General features: G+C 39.1%; 1 protein-coding gene across 2 annotated transcripts in view; it reads right to left on the bottom strand.

The window, feature by feature from the left end:
* Positions 1-23,993, bottom strand: part of LOC124595535 (general vesicular transport factor p115) — a 213,011-nt gene that overhangs the window by 137,790 nt on the left and 51,228 nt on the right. For both annotated transcript variants that reach the window (XM_047134304.1, XM_047134303.1), the window contains exons 3-4: positions 20,942-21,110; positions 13,968-14,064 (exon numbers count right to left, since the gene is read on the bottom strand). In XM_047134304.1, the coding sequence (XP_046990260.1) occupies positions 13,968-14,064; positions 20,942-21,110 (266 nt within the window). The remainder of the gene's footprint in view (positions 1-13,967; positions 14,065-20,941; positions 21,111-23,993) is intronic.

Raw genomic sequence — 23,993 nt, 5'->3', positions numbered from 1 at the left:
GGCGGAGGAGTGGACAGAAGCTTCAGGGTGCTGTTGTCCTAGGGGTGGGAAACTGCCCATGAAGGCAGAATAATCAGCCATGATCAACGGCACCAAGATGCAGAAGGCAATGGAAACCACTGCATTAATGATACATAATGTGTATCCACAGGACATGTGGCCTGCAGTGTCATGATGATCTCTCCATTGGGAAAAGATTCCAGAATACTCCACATTCAGACCTCCAGTAGGGGACTGCCAAGGGGGAGGTAATCATGGAAAAAAGATTGAATAATCAACAAAAGCATAAAGTTCTTTGAGCTGGGGCATTGAATGTCAGTAGCCTGAATGCGATAGGGTAGCTAGTAAATCTGAAAAAGGAAATGCAAAGGCTCAATCTAGATATAATAGGGGTCAATAAAGTGAAATGGAAAGAAGACAAAGATTTCTGGTTGGATGAGTATAGGGTAATATAAACAGCAGCAGGAAATGGTATAACGGGCACAGGATTCTTATCAATAAGAAAGTAGGGCAAAGAGTGTGTTACAGTGAATAGTTCAGTCATAGGGTTGTTCTTGTCAGAATCGACAGCAAACCAATGACGACAACAATAGTTGAGGTATACATGCCGACGTCACAAGCTGAAAATGAAGAGAGAGTATATGAGGATGTTGAAAAGGTAATACAGTACTTAACAAGGGGGATGAAAATCTAGTAGTCATGGGGGACTGGAAAAGGCTACTGGAGAATATGGACTTGAGCCGAGGAATGAGATAAGAGAAAGACTAATTGAGTTCTTTAATAAATTTCAGCTAGTACTACTGAGTTCTCTGTTCAAGAATCACAAGAGGAGGAGGTATACTTGGGAAAGACTGGGTGATTTTAGTTAGATTATACCAGGGTCAGACACAGATACCGAAATCAGATACTGGACTGTAAGGTGTACCCAGGAGCAGATATAGACTCAGATCACAACGCAGTAGTGATGAAGAGTAGGCTGAAGTTCAAGAGATTAGTCAGAAAGAATCAATACGCAAAGAAGTGGGATACAGAAGTACTAAGGGATGATGAGACATGCTTGAAGTTGTCTAAGGTTATAGATACAGCAATAAGTAATAGCTCAGTAGCCAGTATATTTGAAGAGGAATGGACATATCTAAAAAGGGCCATCACAGAAGCTGGGAAGGAAAACATAGGTACAAAGAAGATAACTGCGAAGAAACCATGGGCAACAGAAGAAATACTTCAATTGATTGATGAAAGGAGGACGTACAAAAATGTTAAGGGAAATTCAGGAATACAGAAATACAAGTTGCTGAGGAATGAAATAAAAAGGAAGTACAAGAAAGCTAAGGCGAAATGGCCACATGAAAAATGTGAAGAAATCTAAAAAGAAATGACTGTCTGAAGAACTGACTCAATATACAGGAAAAGTCAAAACAACCTACAGTGACATTAAAAGCAAGGGTGGTAACATTAAGAGTGCAATGGAAATCCCACTGTTAATTGTAGAAGTGAGAGCAAATAGGTGGAAAAAGAACATTGAAGGCCTCTATGATGGGGAAGATTTGTCTGACATGGCAGAAGAAGAAACAGGAGTCGATTTAGAAGAGTTAGGGATCCAGTATTAGAGTCAGAATTTAAGAGAGCTTTGGAGGACTTAAGATCAAATAAGGCAGAAAGGATAGATAATATTCCATCAGAATTTCTAAAATCATTGGAGGAAGTGGTAAGAAAACCGACTATTGACATTGGTGTGTAGAATGTATGAGTCTGGCGACTTACAGTCCGACTTACAGAAAAATATCATCCACATAATTCTGAAGACTGCAAGAACTGGAAAGAGTGAGAATTATCGCACAATCAGGTTCACAGCTCTTGCATTCAAGTTGCTGACAAGAATAATATATGTAAGAATGGAAAAGAAAATTGACGATGTGTCCGAGTTTCACTTTAGAAAAGGTAGAGGCATCAGAGAGGCAATGCTGACATTGTGGTTGATAATCCAAGCAATACTAAAGAAAAATCAAGATACATTCATAGGATCTTTTTTTTGTGTGTGTGTGTGTGTGGGGGGGGGGGGGGGGGGTGTAAATGCTGGGACCACAAGGGAAAAAAACTGTTGCGAGATCCAATACAAAAAGGAAGAAAAAACAAATCTAAAACATAAAGATGTTATGGAAGAGTATCTAAAAGACGTCAACAAGAAACCAGAGTCAACAGGTAGAAATTAAATCTCTTTTGCCACATTACCGCTTTTTAAAAAACTTAAAATGTGAGCCACAGCTCGCACGTGATCTGCTAAAATGTCCGGCAAAGCGGGCGGCAGCCCAACCCTGAGACATAAGTGGCTAAAATATTGGCAGAGGATCAGGAAATGTCTGACCGTTAATGGCTGGCTACAAAAAGGGCAGCTAGGTGCAGGGTCGCCACTCAACAAGTGGTGGTGACTAAAGCGGCAGTGCCCTATTCGCAACCAAGGTAACATTACTTCCTCATGGCGAGACAGCCGGGAGGAAGTCTACCAGGCTGTTGGGAGAGGCTTCACTTATCTGAGTTTGTTCCCATGAAGGGAGCACCAATGGTTATGCCAAAGTGACATGATACGCTGATAGAGAAAAGTACAAATATCTTGCGAGGGAACAGAGTAAGAGGCGGGTCGACCGAGATGGACAGCGGCCTTGGCTGCAGCATTATTCCAAGGCAAACCAACATGGCCTCCCATGAACATCACTTGGGCTGCCCCATCTGGGAACAAATGGAGGCAGTCCTGGATCCGTCGAACGATGGGGTGGACTGGATCGGGATCATCTAGACTCTGAAGAGCACTGAGGGAGTCAAGGCAGATCACACAGAGAGTGAGCTGGAGTCTATAGACATAGTGAACAGGCTGATAGAGGGCAAAAAGCTCTGCTGTAAAAATTGTGCACTGGTCGAGAAGCCGGTATTGAAACTTATCAGCGCCGACGACAAAAGCACAGCCAACGCCGTGCACAAAAATATGCTATCGGCAAGTTGTGAGCGAAGCTCAAGAAATTTGCAGCAATAGGTCAGCTCGGGAATCGAATCCTTCGGGAACGAGCTGAGGTCAAAACGAACACAAATCTGTGTCTGAAGCCAAGGTAGTGAAGGGCTCTCCCCCATTCAGAAAGTGGCATGAAGTGAGCTGCTGAATCAGGTGACGAAAGTGGATGCTGGGAGGCTGCAGAGAAGAAAAGTACATCTCGTGCTGGCAGTCAAGAATGTCATAAAAAAAAACAAAGGGTCAAAGGTAGGGTGGCCTGGCGCCGGTATTGCAGTGGTAGTTCACCGGGTCCTGCGTAGAGACTTAACAGGTCTAGTACAGAAGGTACCAGTGGTGAGACAGATCCCCAAATGGCGTATTGTATTTAGACAGCGTAAGATAGAAGGCCGTGCAGAGGATAGACAATGCATCCATAATCCAATTTTGAACGGACAAGAGATCGATAGAGGCGGAGGAGGACAGTCTGGTCAGCTCCCCTCCCCCCCCCCACCCCCACCCTCCCAAAAGGTACCACTCAATATACCTTCACAGGATCTGTCTAATTGAAAAAAAGAGTTCGACAATGCAAAATGATGCAAGATGTTCGAAATTCTGAGGTAAATAGGGGTAAGCTATAGGGATAGGTGGGTAATATACAATATGTACAAGAACCAGGAGGGAATAATAAGAGTGGATGACCAAGAAAGAAGGGCTCAGATTAGAAAGGTTGTAAGACAAGGATGTAGTCTTCCTCTCTTCTGTTCCATCTGTACATTGAAGACGCAATGATGGAAATAAAAGAAAGGTTCAGGAGTGGGATTAAAATTCAAGGTGAAATGATATCAATGGTACAATTTGCTGATGACATTGCTGTCCTGAGTGAAAGTGAAGAAGAACTAAATGATATGCTGAATGGAATGAACAACCTAATGAGTACAGAATATGAATTGAGAGTAAATCGAAGGAAGACGAAAGTAGTGAGAAGTAGCAGAAATAAGAACCGTGAGGACTGATGGTAACGAAGTAGATGCAGTTCCGGAATTCTGCTATGTAGGCAGCAAAATAACCAATGACGGATGGAGCAAGGAGGACATCAAAAACAGATGAGCACTGGTGAAAAGGACATTCATGGCCAAGAGAAGTCTACTGGTATCAAACATAGGCCTTAATTTGAGAAAGAAATTTCTGAGAATATACATTCGGAGCACAGCATTTCAGTGAAACATTGACTGTGGGTAAAACGGAACAGAAGAGAATCTAAGTATTTAAGATGTGGTGCTACAGGCAAATGTCAAAATTTTGGTGGACTGATAAGGTAAGCAAAAAAAAAAAAAAAAAATTCACTTTATGAAATGAAACAAAGCAAAAAAACATTGCATTTTGCATAGATATTCAATGCACAGCAACACTTATTTGTTTGCTCACTTTTCACTTATTTTTGAAGGATAATTTTACTTTTTGCGATTGTTAGTTCATAATTTGTGATCTATGAAAGAACTAAAATAAGTATGAAAAGCTAACATTGAAACATTGTCTTTTTTAGCTTATGTTACCCAATAAGATATATCAAACACAAATGCACCAGTAAAATCTTAAATAACGGCATAAATGGCTGATCTTCTGGGCTCAAAATTTTTCTTAATGGCTGATCCTTGAATTGTTTTGAGTGAAAATGAAATGTTCCATGATTTAAAAAATTCATCACACATTCTCACATGTAACATAGTTCACTTTGTGTAAACAGAAATTTAATTTGAAAATAATGCTCCTAAAACCACCATTCACAATATTTTCCCACTGCTTGTTAGAAATGTGCACAGCTGTGACGTTGCGCTCACTGAAAGCAGTTCATTGTTAAGAAGTGTTGCACAGACTTTGATACGCTTAGCTGTCAGCAGACACTTGTGAGTGCACTGTGTTTTGATGTAGTGAATGGTGCATTTTCTTTGCAACTGAATTTTTGTTTTGATGTTATTCTCTCATTTATGTTTTATTGCTGCAGTATTATTCTGGAGTAGTGGACTACACTAAAATCCTTTGTTAGAGTAGAGTAGAGTAGAGTAGAGTAGAATCAAAATAATAAAAATTTAACTGGAAACTGAAACAATGAAAAATTCCCAGAATTTAAAAAAATATCCTGGGTTTCTCCCAGATTTTTCTAGGATGATAAAATTCCTGGGTTTTTCCTAGTTATCTTGGGGCGCATACACCCTGAGATATTCATGCATCTATGAAAAATCTCTCGTGAAGCGTAGAACATCTATCACTATCATACCCTTAGTGACAGATCTGGCAGGGAACCCAAGAAATTTCAGGTCCTACGTAAGACCGCTAAGTGTGTCTAAGGTTTCTATCCAGTCACCTGTTGCCCAGTTCGATGTGTCAATAGAAGATAGCAAAATGAAAGACAAAGTTTTAAATTTCACAGTTAAGAAATTATTCATGCAGGAGAATTGTACAAAGATGCTGTCATTTGACGATTCAATAGACTCCTTTATGGAAAACACAGTAACACACATCCATGGCATAGAGAAGCAGCTGAAAGTCACAAGGTCTGGATGGAGCCCCAGTTCAGTTTTTCAAAGATTACACTGTAGCACTGGCCCCTATCCTAGCTGGAGTTTATTGTGAATCTCTGTCAGTGCAAAGTCCCAAGTAACTGGAAAAAAGCAGAGGTGACTCCTGCATATAAGAAGGGAAAAAGAACAGACCCACAAAATTACAGACCAATATCACTAACATAAGTTTGCTGCAGAATCCTTAAACACATTCTAAGATTGAATATAATAAATTTTCTTGAGACTGATAATCTTATACCCAAGAATCAGCATGGTTTTACAAAGTATTGCTCGTATGAAACTCAGCTTGCCCTTTTCTCACTAAGGATGAAGGGCAACAGGCAGATTCCATATTTCTAGATTTTCATTAAGTATTTGTCATGGTGCACCACTGCAGATTGTTAAAGAAGGTATGAGCATATGGAATAAGTTCACAGATATGCGAGTAGCTCAAAGACTTCTTATGTAAATGTAACCAGTATGTTGTCCATGATAGCGAGTGTTCATCAGAAACAAGGGTATCGTCAGGAGTGCCTCAGGGATGTGTGATAGCACTACTATTATTTTCTACATACATAAATGATTTGGTGGACAGGGTGGGCAGCAATCTGTGGTTGTTTCTTGATGATGCTGTGGCGTATGACAAGGTGTTGAAGTTGAGTGACTGTAGGATGATACGAGATAACTTAACCAAATTTCTAGTTGGTGTGATGAATGGCAGCTAGCTGCATATGCAGAAAAGTATAAGTTAATGTGAATAAGTAAGGAGGAAAAAACTATAATGTTTGGGTACAGCATTAGTTGTGTCCTGCTTGACACAGTCACGTTATTAAAACATCTGGGTGTAACACTGCAAAATGATATGAAATTGGACGAGCACGAGACGACTGTGGTAGGGAAGGTAAATGATTGACTTCAGTTTATTGGGAGAATTCTAGGAAAGTGTGGTTCATCTGTACAGGATGACCACATATAGGATGCTAGTGTGACCTACTCTTGAGTACTGCTGAGTGCTTGGGATCCATAACACGTCAGATTAAAGGAAGACATCAAAGTAATTCAGAGGCAGGCTGCTAGATTCATTACTAGTAGATTCGAATGACACGCAAGTGTTACAGACACGCTTCAGAAACTCAAATGGGACTCCCTGGAAGGAAAGCAACATTCCTTTTGAGGAACACTACTGAGAAAATTTAGAAAACAGGCATTTAAAGCTGACAGCAGGACGAATCTTCTGCCTGCAACATACATTGTGCATAAGGTTCACAAAAGATAAGATACTTGAAATTACGGCTCATATGGAGGCAAACACACTGTCATTTTCTCCCTCACTCTATTTGTGCATGAAACAAGAAAAGAAATGATTAGCAGTGATATGGGGTACCCTCCTCCAAGTGCTATAAAGTGGTCTGCATTATGTAGATGTAGGTTTAGATGTAGCTGTAGAAATGAGAATTACAAATTGAAATAATTGAATATTTTTAATGGACCTGATTCTTTGCACAGCACAGTGAAGAAGTCTGCCATAAAGAGTCTATGACACAGAATGTTGCAATGAGTTCAACAATGCAGCACAGTGCATACTAAGCTTCACAAGAGGAATGCTGTATCACGAGTTGAACAGGTACACTGCGCACATCTTTTATTTTGTCTGTACCACATGACCCTGCCCCGATACACAATGGATCACTTTCACATACACACTCCTGTGATTTGCTTCTTGGCGAAACAAGCGCTGTATCATTTGAGAGATACAGAGGTGAGCGAGCGTGTCAGGACTTAGCCCAGTTCACTGCTACTAGTGCCATATCATCATAATGCGCATGTGTATAGCATACACAGTATTGTGCCATAATCTAAGGGTGAAATTAAAAATTAAAGTTGCTTTTCCAAACACTGTCAACATACACTTCAGTATATTAATGTTTAAATTGTTAAATCTCAGAGTGATCAGATAAATATTTTTCCCTAAATACATTGTTTTAAATAAAAAACAAGTAGTGCTAAATAATAAAGCTAGAAAGCCAAAAGTTTGTCAGAATGTACAAATGCATGTCAAAATAAACCGTTACAAGTTTTAACTTGATCAGATATTTTGGATCGAAATCCACATTTTTTTTGAAAAATTGAAGGTGCTAAATATTAGACTTAGGAAGATGGAAATTGGTATGAAACTTTAGTTCGATATAAAAACATTTACTATGTGACCTCATTAAACGACATCTAACAGTTTTCAAGTAATTTACTGAAAACTAAATTTGGAACACAAACATCATAGATTAAGTATCATTTATATCACTGATACAAGGTTTTGATTACAGCACCTCATGAAACCAATTAAGTAATGAAGCTGTAACAAGTTTCAAGACTTTGATGCAATTACCAGCCAATACCAGATCTCTTAAAGATGTAGTTCAGAGGTCATGTTCTACTGTCAGTTCCATTCTAAAAATTCTAGCCGGCCAAGCCTTATATGCAGTCACGCTAAAATTTTTTCTGTGATTAAAGCCAACTTAACTCGATTCATATAAAAATTATGAAGATTCTAATTTGATTGATGACAGTTTTAAAATAATACATATCTGAGAAAGGGGCCATTTAGAGGCTGCTATTGCGGCATAGAGTAGACGACAGCAGGTGTTCCCTGTCCGCTGCGCCCATACATAAACATGGTCAGGGAGGCAGTGACTTCACTTCACTTCACCTCACTTCACACCCAGCTATCAATTGCATCAGTCAAAAGGCAGCTTACGTGCTGCCTTGGGTGATGTCACAGCCAGGCTGCAACTAAATGCCTGAAACTTCCTAGCAGATTAAAACTGTGTGCAGGACTGAGACTCAAACCGGGACCTTTGCCTTTCACGGGCAAGTGCTCTACCATCTGAGCTACCCAAGCACGACTCACGCCCCGTCCTCACAGCTTTTGACTCTCTGTCCGCCACACAATTTTAATCTGCCAGGAAGTTTCATATCAGCGCACACACTGCTGCAGAGTGAAAATCTCATTCTGGGAACATCCCCCAGGCTGTGGCTAAGCCATATCTCCGCAATATCCTTTCTTTCAGGAGTGCTAGTTTGGAAAGGTTCGCAGGAGAGCTTCTGTAAAGTTTGGTAGGTAGGAGACGAGATACTGGCAGAAGTAAAGCTGTGAGGATGGGGTTTGAGTCGTGCTTGGGTAGCTCAGATGGTAGACCACTTGCCCGCGAAAGGCAAAGATCCCGAGTTTGAGTCTCAGTCCGGCACACAGTTTTAATCTGCCAGGAAGCTTCATATCAGCGCACACTCCACTGCAGAGTGAAAATCTCATTCTGGGAACTAAATGCCTGTTTTTGGTACAAATAGGAAGTGAACTCTTGAGGACTGTACACCACCCTGGATTGCTTAGGTTTCATGGAAGTAACTGTTCGGGTGTTGCCCGTAATGTTTACAAAACCACGTGGCAAGTGGTGACATTATTTTCCACTATTGTGGTGAGCAATTAACTTTGACTATCATAAGTCAAGGCAAAAGACCATTTAATGGGAACTTACCACAGAGGTCGTCTTTGAACTGGTCATAGTGCTGTTTATGATAGAGACATCATCATCACCATCATCATCAAGAATATCACTATTTTGTGCATGTGAAATATTCTTAATTATAATTGAATTAGTTAGAACTTAAAACTTTTATTTGTAATTATAGTGCCTGATCCTGCTGAGTAAACAGATAGTAGAAACATTTCTTTCAGTGAACAAAAGAAGAATGTGGACTTGCAGATTGGAAACTTTTTGCATCACTTTCTGGCTGACCACAAAAATTGTTTTCAGACCCTCGTAAAACATGGCAAATATTCCTAAATTTCGTATTTTTCTCATACTGCTATCCACCCGCCACCCTGCAGCTTACAATATTTACATTGGTTGTAAACATACTACTTACATCACAATGTGCTCCCATCATTGCAATGAGATGTCAGTCCAAACACCAATTCAATATGAAAAACTTAACATTCATTCCTTCGGACAACTTTCTTGCCTTGTGTTACTTACATTGTGTAAGTTATATGAAAGTGATGATATTCAGTTATTTAACATTGTTCTCTGAAAATTATTCATGGCCAGCAAACAAATTTCATTATGGCACACAAGTTGTCTGGCCACAGATACATAATGCTGCCTGTGTGAAGCTGGGCCAGGTTACTGGTATTTGACATAAATTTCAACTTTCTATCTCCACCCCTTCCTGAAAAAATGGAGTCTCAACAGATGGACAACAAATTGATCCTGTAACGTTCTGTTTTTCTGGCTGAGGTACAGAACAATAAAAATAATGTCCTTCAAAGGGAAATTACCAGTTTACTCGAAAATAGTATTAGATGAACAATCAACTGACTAGGTGTCCGATTTTCAGGTGTTGCAATATCAGCTATGAATATCAAAATGATGTGACTAATAAATTAAATAAATTTTTAGATCATATATGACATAATACGCAGAAGTAGCAAGACAAATAATAATACACAATCAAAATTTTATGAAATAATGGCTAACTATATTTTAATACAAGAATGTGAATCTTCGACATTAACTGAGGAAAAGAAGAAAATAGTTGGCTGAAATGAAATTTTCTAATGATTTTTCAATATATAGCCTCCTCTCATGCCAATAATGTGCACTTTTTCAAACTCACTCATTTGATGGTACAATTTGTGCATACATGTGTGAGGTATCTTGCATATCTGCTCAAGTCACGCTGATCCATTAACTTCGGTTTATAGCGACAACAAGAACTTGCAAGCACAATTTACTGATAGGTGGTGGTGTGTCAAAATATCGATGTTTACCTTGAACCCGTGGGCTGGCAAGGTTCAAATGCTAAACATTTCTGCAGAACACCTTAATTTACATGCCCTGTGAATATGAACATCCTCTCTTTAGTTATTCAAGGTGTTCTGTTTTTTCTGAACATGAGAGCATAAAAATATTTTCAAACAATGAAAACTATAGGTTGGAATATCAACAATGTAATGAAAAAGATAGATTGCTACTCACCATAAAGACACATTGAGTTACCGACAGGCATAATGAAAAGAATATAACACATTAAGGTTTCGGACTAAACTTCTTCAGGAAAGGAAAAGGCCGTTGACATTCCGGTATAAGCTGCCAGAGATGGCAGTCACGCGTGCATGAGATACACTTGCCTGTGCGAATGATTGTGTGCACTTTTCTTTTTCAGAAGAAGGCTTTGGGTGAAAGCTAAATGTATAACAGTCTTTTCATTGCGCCTGTCTGCAACTCAAAGAGCCATCTTTACAGTGAGTAGCAATCTGTCTTTTTCATTATATATATTTCCATATCCATGAAACACACGTATCAACTTGGAAGCTGATGCATTTAAAACTATTTTGAAATAGTAAGTGACAATTCAAGTTTGATCAAGAAATAAAAAAGTTTTTACTAAGAGTTTCCTCATCTGTTATTCATCAATTACACCTACTTTTATATTATACTCATACATATTTACTAAAACATTCTCCCACTTTTGGGGTTGTTTATTTAGTTGGATCCTATAGCCTATCCCTTTCAAGATGATTTAAATTGTGTGTAGGGTGTGATGAGGCAGCATCTGAGTTGTCATATTATATGGCCTAATAAATTATGAGACAGAATTGCTAGCCATCTACAGAAGGGGAGATATTTAATACTGTTGATAGATACAAATAAAAGTGATGATACTACCCCAGCTATCAGAATTATTGGTTCCTTACACTGGGTGGGGAGAGGGGTGGGTTGCAAAAGGTTAAAAAGGAGTGGCAGATCCAACACACATCTGTAGCGAGGATAAGATTGGTCTGTCGTCATACTTACTGTCTGATGGCAATTACTGGCCAGAAAAGCTGTCTTATAAGTCATTAATTGTCTCAACTGAATTTTCTTTTGAAACGATATTATATAGTCTTGTTGTTGAGGTAACATTACTTTCATGAACTCACAGTGAACTGAAATTGTCACATATTAACTGCTGTCATTGCATTTGTGAGGTGCTAGTACTTCCTAATTAGTTCATTCATTTGACTGATTATTACAACTGATGTACTTTAGAAAAGGAGAGTGTAGTTGCTGTAACTCTCAATGAACTAAATATTTATTGAATTCATTTATTTGCGACAAATGTGATGCTTAAAAGTATATTTGTTTTTGAAACAAAAATTCGTGGTCACTCTTTCATAGTAAATCAAATTAATGAGAAGTGTATAGTTTGGGCTGTTCGTCCAGCATTTTACAGAAGTATTCTTCTTCAGTCTACGAGTATGTGTACAGCCTCTTATCTGAATGGCACTGCAGGACAAACCTTTGTCCTCCTCTGCTCTGGCACAACAGTGGAAAAGTGTAACACAGCATACACTATCAGGCATGGTTTAGGTGTGCATCGTTGACTTCTCTGCCTACTTTGACGAATGTAAGGAAACATGCTAGACAGCAATGGTGTGAGGAATGACGTCACTGAAGGCAGGAATGGTATCAGACAGTGTTTTCAAGCAAATCCAGGTTCTGTTTGTTTGAAAATGATGGTCCCATTTCGGTTTGCCGCAGACATGAGGAGAGACATCACAGTGACTGAATTCACACAACACATACACCATCAACTCAAGGCCTTAAGGTGGATGTGCTACTGGGTACAGCCACAAATCACAGTTGGTGCATGTCTAGGGCACTGTGACCAGTGTGACCTACGTGAATGACATACTGCAACCCATAGCCATATCCTTTCTGCAAATCACCCCAAACCAGACAGCAAGACAATGCACAACCACATATTGCTGCACAAACATGTCTCTTCTTGGTGTCACAGGATGCCAGCCTTTTACCCTGGTCTGCCAGATCACCAGAGTTTTCGCCAATCGAAAATATATGGGAGGTGGTGAAATGATGGGAGTAGTGCTGTGACCCAATGCAAAACACTACAGATGAACTTTGGAACCAGATGAATGCAGCAAGAATGGTTGCACCACAGGATGCCACTTTCACCTTATAAGCACCGATGCCAGCACACAAGGAACAAGCTATCAGGGCCCATGGCAGAACCTGTGCTTACTATGCAATGGGACACACGCTGAACCAAGGTGACTGAAATGTTAATCATTTCTGCAGAACATACTAATGTATAGGTCCTGTGAATATGAATGAATGTCCTTTCTCTAGTCATTCAAAGTGTTCTGCTTTTTCTGAACATGAGTGTATTTTGGTCAGTATATAACAGCATAGATCTTTGTTTACAAAATTTAATTAAAATTTACACAGCTCTATAAAAAAACCACTGATTAAGCATTTTCAAACATATGAAAATATTTCAGAAAGCCAAGCCGACTACAATAAAAGGTACGGTAAACAGAACAGTAGCTTAAAAGCCTCTATGTAAGATATATGTCCAATTCCACTCCCTTCAATACAATTATACAGAACTGCACTTACATTAATAATTACTTTGGGCAATATACACCTCAGCAAGACTAATAAATATGTCAAGAATATCAGAGCATTTATCATGGTACAGTATCAAAAAATTTCCCTCCCACATTTTAGAAACATATGCCAGTCTCTTTCAATAACACCTTCAATAGCAACAGGCCCACCATGACACAAAGATCTAACAGTGCTTTCCAAATCGCTTTCTGACTTGATTATTAACAGGGAGAAGGTCCATCTTGATGAAGGTTATTGCCATGCACTCAAGACTAGTATGCCATCGCTGATCTATGAATGGCATTCAATCAGTAATGCAACACTTTTTTTCTGAAAGCAGGCTGGTCTTACTCAGGATTGCAGTACACCATATTATTCCCCACTTTCAGCTACAAAACACTATTTTTCCACATAATCTCCATTCAATGTGACAGCCTTACGCCACATTATTGGGAGGACCTGTATGCCCACTTTGTACCAATCTACTGGTCGATGTCCGAGCCAACATCTTGCTACATCATCAGTAACTTCCCCATCATCAGCCTCCTAACATGCACCAAGCAAAATGGTTCTTCATTGCTCTTTATAGTCTTCTGTTAGGCAGCAAGGAACCCAACAGGCATACATCTTTGAGTACCTCTCAACTAGTGGACAATTGTGTCAGCACTACAGTGGTCCCTAAATATAAAACAGGTGATTAATTGACAGCATTATCATTTAACTGCCTATCCATTTCAAAATGATAAAATTGCTTCTGTGCAAATAAATTTCATACGCAGGCTGCACAAATAAATTTAATACATAGGTCACATTACAACAGTCAAGTTCTACATCTGATGCCTATAAACATTTTGTTCACATACAGCTGACTGATAAGACACAAATATAAGTTGTTTTTTCCCTCTTGTCTTTCCATGCCTCACATAACAGGACTTAACAATAGGATTTAAAAAAAGAAATGACACTGAATATACGTACATCATTCCTAATGACTTCACGGCTATCTCCCAAGAGGTCCATAAGTCTGGATACACCCATAGGGCTCACCAAAATAATGTCTTGGATCTCCTTTGGCCTGAAATTGAAATTTTTAGTAATTACACAACATTCAAATCAGAAGCTAACACACTAAAAGGAGGCTCTTATACCAAAAATACCATTTCAATGATTTAAATTATATTTACATTGTGTTACCTGTTTTATGTCTGTCAGATTCTTCATGAGAAGTCAGATAAAAGTCTTAACCATATCAGAAAGAACATTCAATTGAGGAAATAAATTCCAGGGAACAGAATGTCCGGTCTTTACATGCCTCAGTGAGGGGAAATTCCAATTACTGCTAAGAGAAACCTTAAAAAGTAGAGGGAGAGAAAAAGTATTCCTAGCTTTTCGAACTTCTATGTCCTTCCTCAGATACAAAAAGAGGGATTGGTCAGAAAGGATTTGAAAGGAGGTACACGTCACTCAGATCATAGGTTGACAGGGCCCCACCTGTCATCTTCCTTAAAGCATACGGTATTGATACAAGGAAAAACAGTAGGAGAACATGGACTGACCGAAAGAAATGAAAACTGCCTGGTAGGGCGTAATTTACTCATGGCTGACACATGGTATAAGAATCGTGAATGAAGGTATGTGGAAGAGACCTGGGGATCCCAGAAGGCTTCAGATTCTGCATCTACACCTACATGAATACTTCACAATTCACACTTAAGTGTCTGACATAGGGTTCATCGAACCACTTGCACTATTTTTCTACTGTTTTACTCTGAAACAACTTGTGTGAAAAGTGAACACTTCAATTTTTCCAGGTGAGCTCTTATTTTACTACGATAACCACTCCTCCTCATGTACGTGGGCATCAATAAAAGATTTTTGCACTTGGAGGAGAAAGTCCATGATTGAATTTTCATAGAGAGATCTCACCAGAACGAAAAATGACTGTTTTGATGATTGCCATTAGAACTCCATATCATATCCGCAGTACACTATCCCCTATTTCACCATAATACAGAATGAGTTACCCTTCTTTGTCCTTGGTAAATCTTATCTGGTAAAGGTCCCTTACCACACAGCAGATGATGGACAAGCATAGTGTAGGCAGTCTCTTTAATGTTCGTTGCATCTAGTAAGCGTTCTGCAAATAAAAGACAGCCTTTGGTTCACCTTCCTCACAACATTCTATTTGATTGTTCCAATTTGATTAGTTCGTAGTTGTCATCCCCAGGTACTTAATTCAGTTGACAGCCTTCAGATTTGTGTAATTTATTGTATAACCCAAATTTAACAAATACATTTTAGTACTCACGTGGATGACCACAATTTTTCCATTATTTAGGGCCAATATCCACTTTTCACGCCACACAAATACTTTGTCTAAATCATTTTGTAATTGGTTTTGATCTTCTGATGACTACTGGGTCATAAATGACAGTATCACTTGCAAAGAATCTAAGTGGCTCCCCAGATTCTCTCTTAAATTATGTATACAGATTAGAAACTGCAGAGGGCCTGTAACAATTCCTTGAGGAATGCCAAATATCACTCCTGTTTTACTCAATGTCTTTCCATTAATTACTACAAACTGTCACCTTTCTCGCAGAAAATCCAAATCCAGTTGTATAACTGAGATGATAATCCATACTGCCATTGATTATATAATCAATATTAATTATGTAATAGCAATACAAAGCCAGATTTTAAATTATAATACATTTTCAGGGATAGATGTGGACTTTGAATGTAATTTATTTGTTATGAACTGCTGTAACCAAAGAAACTGGAAAAGGTAGGAAACTAAATAGATGGGACCTGGATAAACTGAAGGAAACAGAGGTTCTTGATAATCTTGGAAGGAGCATTCAGCAATGTTGGACTGAAACAGGGGAAGGAATAAAACAAAAACCTATGGGCAGCTTTGAGAGATGAATAAGGAAGGGAGCAGAGGATCACACAACTAAACAGACAAGGCCTTGGATAACTTAGTAGATATTTAATTTCACTGATGAAAGGAGAAAATGTAAAAATGCAGCAAACCGATGCTGGATGAATGGATGGAGATGTTCGTATGGGCACACGACAGCAAAGTCTTCAGCACCTGCGAGACAACAGATTGAGACGAGTGTCGATAAAATACACAAAACAGGAAGATAAAACAGCACGTATAACACAGGTAACAAAAGTTGGAAAACTATTTGCCTGCACGGAACAAATTATTGTGTCAGTAGTAAACCATTAATTACACAGGACAAAAGTGGTACAAGGAGCAAAAACAATATTGTAGATGGATGTGGCTGGCTGAGTACAAGAAAAAGAGGAGGAGCCAGCCCCTCTGCAACACACTAAAACCTCTGGAGTGGGGGTAGGGTGGGATGGGAAGTGGGAGGCAGGAGGCAGGGAGAGGGAAAGGGCCTGGGGGTGGGTGGCTAGTGGCTCACAGGGATGCCTCCCTGTTTGCCTGTTTGCCAGTTTGCCAGCTAGGGATGTGCAAGGGAAGGGTGGCGGGTACACAGGTTGGTACGATGTAGTGGCCGGTGGGAAGTGGCACGCACTGAAGGCAATGTGGGGAAATGAATTGAGAGGGGGTGACACGATGGAGGAAGGGAAAACTGTTGGGTGGATGGCATAGGGAATTTCTTTCTCATATTATGGCCTTGTTTGTAACTACTAGATATCTTTTGGCAAAGAGTGCTCTCTTTACCCATGTTAGTCTACTTCTAATGTCTTCCTTGCTTCATTTGCCACATGTTATTTTGTTTCATCCTCTATTTCGATTTTTTTTTTCTATTTTTAATTTCTAATCTCATTTCTGCCTCTGACCACTCCCACCCTCTCAATCTGTCGTAAATGTATGACCATTCAGTAGTGAAGATAAGTAAGGTATAGCAAGTTTGCAGCATATGCATATGAACAAGTAATGATGAATAAGAGTGAATTTTTATGCATTTATCATCAGAGATAAAGAATAATAGCAAAATTAACTACGACTTAATAGAAACTCAAAGGCTGCTAACATTGCATAGATCTGTCAGTGGCAAAAGACGCCCAAGGAGCATTGTTCCAACACATATTAAATGCAGCTGAGTCAAAATACAGTTTGATGTGTTTTTACATCAATTGTGGTATGCTCTTTAATGCTGTTGAGTCAGATCAGTTCATTTTGTATTCTTTCCCATAGTAATTTACTCCTGAAAAACATGAATCGGATCAATCATACTATGTGTATCACAGTCGACAGTTCGAAACCTATTACGTTCAGGACATGTTTCCCAGACTGCTTTATTGGTCCACTCTTTCATTGGCTGTTCCTGGTGTTTTCATCTTTTAACTCATAGTGTGGTGTTGATTGTGTTACTGTGCACTTACGAACACCACGGAGGGCCATTTACCCATGGGTGAGTGACAGAAGCCAGATACAATGAAAATTAGAACTGCAAAAACTAAATATAGCTTGAAGAGGAAGCTCAGTAAGTAAAAAACCTGATGTATTTTATGAGGGTTGACTGAAAAGTAATGCCTCCACCTTTGTAATTCTTCAACAGTTGGCTGCACTGGTATGCAGCAGGTACTGGCATGTTCTGTAGCCTCTTCTGTACTGGTCCAGTTTGCAGGAAGTCTTAGCATTGAACGGTTGTGTTGTCACAGTGTAAAGTATGGAACCGTGTGCAGACAGTCAGTCAATGCGATTTAAGCAATGTGCAGTCGTTGAATTCTAGACAGGAGAAGGTGTGACCCAACAGGAGATTCATCAGGGAACGAAAGCAGTTTATGGTGATCATGTTGTTGTGAATACTGTGCCTCTTCATTCTTGTAACCTCAGAGGAGTTCCTGGCAAATTTCAAGCCTCTGCACTTTCATTTCAGGAGTCAGCATCCGGGGTAACCATCGTGCACATATCTTCCAATAGCCAAGCAAAGCAATAATGTGACCCACACGTTCTTGTGAAATGCCGATCATGCTTGCAAATTCTCTCCGAGTGATACGACGATTGTCCTGAATCAATCTGTCAACATTTTGCTTGTGAAACTCTGTGGTCGCTATCAAAGGATGTCCAACACTGTTTCTCACACTGGTCAGATGTTCCCACCTCAACATCTTTAAACTTACTCGCCCAACGATGCACAGTACTCACATCAACACAATCATCATAAACTGCGTTCATTCTCTGATGAATCTCCTTTGGGGTGACACCTGCTCCTGTCAAGAATTCAATGAGTGCACTTTGCGTAAATCACATTGACCGACCATCTGTGCAGGGTTCCATACATTACACTGTAACAACACAAGTGTTTAATACCAAGGCTTCCCGCCAACTGGAGCTGTAGAGAAAGGCTACAGAACAAGCCAGTACCTGCTGCAAACCAATGCTGCCAACTGTTGAGTTACGAAGGTGGAGGCATTACTTTTCAGTCAGCCCTCGTATGAATGATCATTTATAGTAAAATTTGTAATATTGGTGCATGCGGGAAAGATTGCATAAATGCATATTTTTATACTCTGAGCTTTACTATCTCTAGTTATGACATGAGGTAATGTATTTAGTTTTAGGTAATTCAATCCAGATCCACATTTAAGGACTTTTTAGCTGCCTTGTAATAAAACGAAGACAGAATCAAGTAGTGAACCATCCCAGTATTCTATCTGGTGAAAGCAAAGAATAAGCACACCAAACCTAGTGGAACAAGATCACACACTCGGTTACATGATGAAAGCTACGCCTCCAAATTTTGGATGTTAAAATTGGCGGTAAAACAAAACTGATCTGCTGAAAATTCTTTTAAAAGTTATTTGGGGTAAGCCAAACCAGGATTAATAACATATCAAATGCTTTTAAGAATGGTGGCGGCGTTAGAGAGAAGAGAGGCAACAGTAGAAAGAGTGCTCAGTTTGTTGCAAGAAGAGAAAAGATGACCGCACTTACTTCTTGGTTACAAGCATGGGAATCACATAACAGAAGGAAAAAAAAGACAGAGGCTGTATCTTCCCGCTGAATTAAACATAAACAGACTCTTCAAGATGTACAACGCCTGTGTTCCTCTGGTCCTTAAAGTGATAAAATGGTTCCTCCAGAACATTTTCTGCACACAGTTCAATATAGAGTTTAGGACATCATCCACCGATGCTTTTAGTTACTAGGCTCAAACGCTCTTCCAGATTTAAATGTGAACACACCATACTGATCCAAACAAATATCATTTTACACATTGTGTGTTATTGATGTCAGTGTTCAGAATCCAAAATTTTATGCTTGGGATGAGACTGAGGATGGAAGAGGAGTAATGGGGTGCCCTCTGGCATTATCTCATTTCTAGATGAGGTAAAGTTCGATAATTCAATCACCTGCATCCAGTTCTTTGCAGACAGATGCAGTGGGCAAAACAAAAACATGCATACCATTCATACTCTAGTTTACTGGCTTCAAAACAAAGCAGCTGCTAACTTTTCAATGATTACAGTATTTCTACCAGTGACAGAGTTTTTGGCATTTTAGAAAAGTCTCTTCATAAATGCTCAGACATCATTAACATCTGAGAAATACCTAGAGATTTATCAGGCTGTGATAACTGTAAAATTTGGCAAAGAATGTTTTGTAAGGAAGTAGAAGATGCTTGCCAATAATTTTAAGAAATAGGAAGGGATAGAAGAACAAAGAAAGGTCAGAATAAAGATGGCATTGATGAGCAGATTCAATGACCCCTCAAAGCAATTCACAACCCTTCTGAAATGAGGCACAAAGACTGATCAGGTATATGGGCCTCACATAACAGATAAACGGAGGGTATTAACCAAAATAAAGAAACTGGATGTGGACAACCTGTTGAAAACAAGATTTGGAGACAACTGGAAAGAGATTGATAGATTGCAGTTTTATGTTTTGGCACTAAATATCGATACAACATTAGCTGAAACTGGTAGGCCAACTCATGAGGACAAAGACTGTGGTTGTTTGCACACAAAAGAAGTGCAAAATTTTAACACATCAATCGACCATCAACAACATGTTAACAATTTTCTTATGTCAGAAAGTGTCTCCAACAAAGTCAACTAAAAATAAAATTTATGTTTCAAATGATATTATATGAAAACATGGTGGATCAATTTTTTTTTTTTTTCAGTGAACTGGTTCAAAATATATTAAGTGCAATTTAAAAATTAAAACTGCACTTTCATGCATTGGCACACTACCTCAGTCATGACTAATTCTGGAACATAATCTGAATAACTAGGTTCTGGCATCAAGAATTTTGACATACTTCATTTGGTTACCAAGTGAAACATTTTTTTCGCTTCTTGTAAAATTATGATCTGTGCACTTAATACTATTTGAAACACTGCTCTTTACTTTTTGTTCTCTTTGATTTTGTCAATTTCTAATTGTTTGAAAGAGCTGTGCTTGTTAATAAACAAAATAATTTTCCAACAAATTTCTCTTTATTGTACTTGATGTAGAGAGATGAATAGAATTGTCTTCCCTTTGAGCAACTAAGATTAACTGAAGGTTTTATTTTCACTATCATCTTGTTTGCTCCGTATTTCTAACAGTTATTCATCACATTGGTCAACCAGACATTTTTCCTTTTTAAAAAAAAAAAAAAAAAAAAGACCCACAGCATTATTATAATGTTAATAAAAACTTTCTATATCTGCATGCCAATTCTATTTCAAACAAAGTTAAGAAGTTGTCTTAAAATGTGCACCTGCTTGCACAATGATTGAATTACATCACGGGATTGTATGTTGGAAATTGATGCTTCAACTATGTGGTCATTAACAAATGCAACAATTGTGGATGATTGCTCATGCCTACAACAAGACTGTAACAGCACACCAATGAGTAATCTTACCAATGGCACTGTGAGCCCAACAATGTACATGCAATTTATCTTGCCTGTAGCAACCATGAAATGAATCATTACCTAAATATCTGACAAGGGCAGAAAAATAATACTCACTTGTTAGCGAGCAAATTAGTTAGCAGCTTGACGGCTGGCCATCGAACATGGAAATCATATTCCTCCAGAAATCCCAAAACAAGGCCAACATTGTCTGGCTGTTTGATAAAAATTTCTGTGAACTGTTCTCCAATAGTTGCCACTAAAGCAGAATTTAAGTTTATATGTTCTGAAAACACACAAAATAATTAGATAGGGCTTCCACAACAAGAAGTGAGAGAAACATGACAACATATGTTAAAAACACATTCCTGGCATAGAGTACGACTGCTACACATTAATCACAAAGTTTTTCTTATAAATGTCACCCTATAACAACATCTACTTTCGCAATAAGACAAATTCACCTCTTAATGTTGTTACTTATGGCAGTTCCAATTAAAATACTTGCAAACCATGATAACGAAGAGATAACAGTTCCATTATGGGAATTACTGAAATAATATACACTGTTAATCAAGGCAACATGATGACTGCATTACACAAACAACCTGAAAGTACACAGAAATAACAGACACCACTACAAACTATCACTAAAAAACTTTTTTTTTTATTCCATGTTGAACTGCATCAAGAATTTCTTTAAGGGAACATCAAACCAGATCAATGAAATATGAAAAAGAATGAAAACAAAAAAACTATTCAATGCCTACAAGTTATGTTGAATTTATGGAAGGCTATATTACACAACTGTGTGAGAAGTCATTATCTGTGTACCCCTCCCTTGCAATCAGTGCCTATATAACCTTCAGCAGAGTATTTTTACTAAAAAAATAAGAAAGAAAGGTGGTGGTGTTTGAAGGACAGTGATGGATTGTGCTCTTAAGCACAATGCAGCGCCTGTTCGTTTCAGCCCCACTGTTAAGAGACCACAGCCAATGGAAATTTGCAGATAGCTGGATTTGTCATTGTGGCCATGTCACTTGTCTGCCTTGACTTTAACTGATCAAGTTACAAACATCTATAAGTTTCTTTCATATTTCCACTGTATCAAAGAAGATTTTTTCCACATCTTTGTATCACTATACAAGCTGCAGTGTAGGTGGTAGGATTAAGGATACATTGTCAGAAATTGTGCCTTTCCATTCCTGTGCTGTTGCAGATATGGTTTTTAAGATATGTTCCCAGAATAGGATGGCTTTGGAAGGTTGAGCCGGCTATGAAATCACAATCTGCAGACGGACCCCTGGACCTACTGTGCCCAAACTGATGTAGCAGCTTTGCTATGTACTGGGAGAACCTGTTTGGTTAATTTATGGGTGATAACATAATGTAAGTACTGTCAGTGCAGTGGTTCAATTAATGTTGTCTGGGACAGATTTGTGTATTAAATTTCTGGAACGGAAAGTGCTTTGTGGTCCCAGTTGAGGCCATGGTAGCACATTATGTGAACAGTTTGTTTTATTTGAACTTGCCATGTAAAGGAGAGTACAGGGATGTGATGGAGCATATCCAGGCAAGGGCTACACAGATCAAGTTAATGCTAAATGGCATGTCGTCATTAGTCGGGGCTTTTGTAAAAATGGAGCAGGATGGGGAATGCAGCTGGGATGAGGAATTAGCAAGAGTTCATTTAAATACAGTATCATGGAACAAAGAGTTTTCAATTTTACCTCATCCTGTTCTGGGAATGATTAAAGAAAGCAAATATTCTAGATCAATACTAGTCCAGATATTGCACAATGTTTGTATTTTTTGGTGTCACTCAAGAAGAAGAAAGAAGTGCTTAGACTCTGGGCTAGAGTAAGACTATAGATGTATCTGCTCATAAAGAGCAATTTAGTTCAGCAAGTGACTGTGGCAATTACAGTGTGTGTGTGTGTGTGTGTGTGTGTGTGTGTGTGTGTTTCGGGGAGGTGGGGGGGGGGGGGGGGGTTAGGGAGGGGGCTTCAGTGGTTGACAGTTCTCATGGAGAGATCTGCCAACAGGTAATCCCTCATAACACAATGTGTCATTTGTTTGATCCGGATTACTGCCATGAACAAGATGATGGGGAACTTTTTGACAACTATACAAATAGAGTAAAATCTGTAGCAAGGGCTTTGTGTCTTTCACGTGTGTGAGGGGAGGTGGTGTCGGACACTGAAGAGGTAATTAATCCACAGCACAGACCACAAAGCATGTTTGTCCAACAGCTTGATGATCTACACTCACAACAATGAACAGATTGAATATGTCAATCATTCTCGGCAAGCCGACAGTGTAGTAGCTATTGTGGGTAGCATTCCTGAAACGCAGCACCCCCAGAGTACAAGAAAGATCAGTGGTTTTGTATGTGGACACCAGGGACATTTATTTACATTGTCTTCAAGGAAGAAGGGTTAATGGAGAAGCAAGGTGAAAGTGCCAAAAAGGGATAACTTGGATGAATGGATCAGTCACTGCTATGTCTAAGTGTAAGAAGATGCAGACTCAACAGCAGAATCAGATCCCACTCATTTGCTGTGAAATTAATAATTTCTACATTGCATCCTTTTAGACACTTACTGTTCTTGAAGAGGCTTGGTTCTGACTCTCCAATCTCTGAGAGGCGACTTGAGTTTAATATGGATCTTGTCTTACAAGTCCCTGCTAATTACAGTTTTTTGTGGCTTTTAGGTTGGGAGAAACTAAAACTTTACTTTTTATTATCACATTACGAATAGCTCAGGGGTTATCTATCAAGTTCATTTTAGAGTCTGATATCTGTAGTACAGCGCTAATCCCAGATTGGGAGCAAAAGTGTTTTGCATTTAAATTTTGTAAACTTCACACCTTTAGTTTTGCAAGCATACAGAGTGTATCCATTAACTTCTATCCAAGTAAAAGAGGATGTTGATGGTAGTGAATTGTCACCACAGCTTATTTCTTGCAAGTTCATGTTGCCCTCCATCGGTAACGCTGAAATTCAATATGGTGTTGGCCCACCCCTAGCTTTGATGATAGCTTCCACTCTCACAGGCATAAGTTCAATCAGATGCTGGAAGATTTCTTGGGGAATGGCAGCCCATTCTTCACGGAGTGCTGCACTGAGGAGTGGCATCGATGTCGGCAAGTGAGGCCTGGCACGAAA

This window comes from Schistocerca americana, chromosome 2, assembly GCF_021461395.2.
Source record: "Schistocerca americana isolate TAMUIC-IGC-003095 chromosome 2, iqSchAmer2.1, whole genome shotgun sequence".
In the NCBI taxonomy this organism is placed as follows: domain Eukaryota; kingdom Metazoa; phylum Arthropoda; class Insecta; order Orthoptera; family Acrididae; genus Schistocerca; species Schistocerca americana.
Note: the sequence above shows the minus strand (reverse complement) of the source record. Positions and strands in the feature narration are given on the sequence as shown.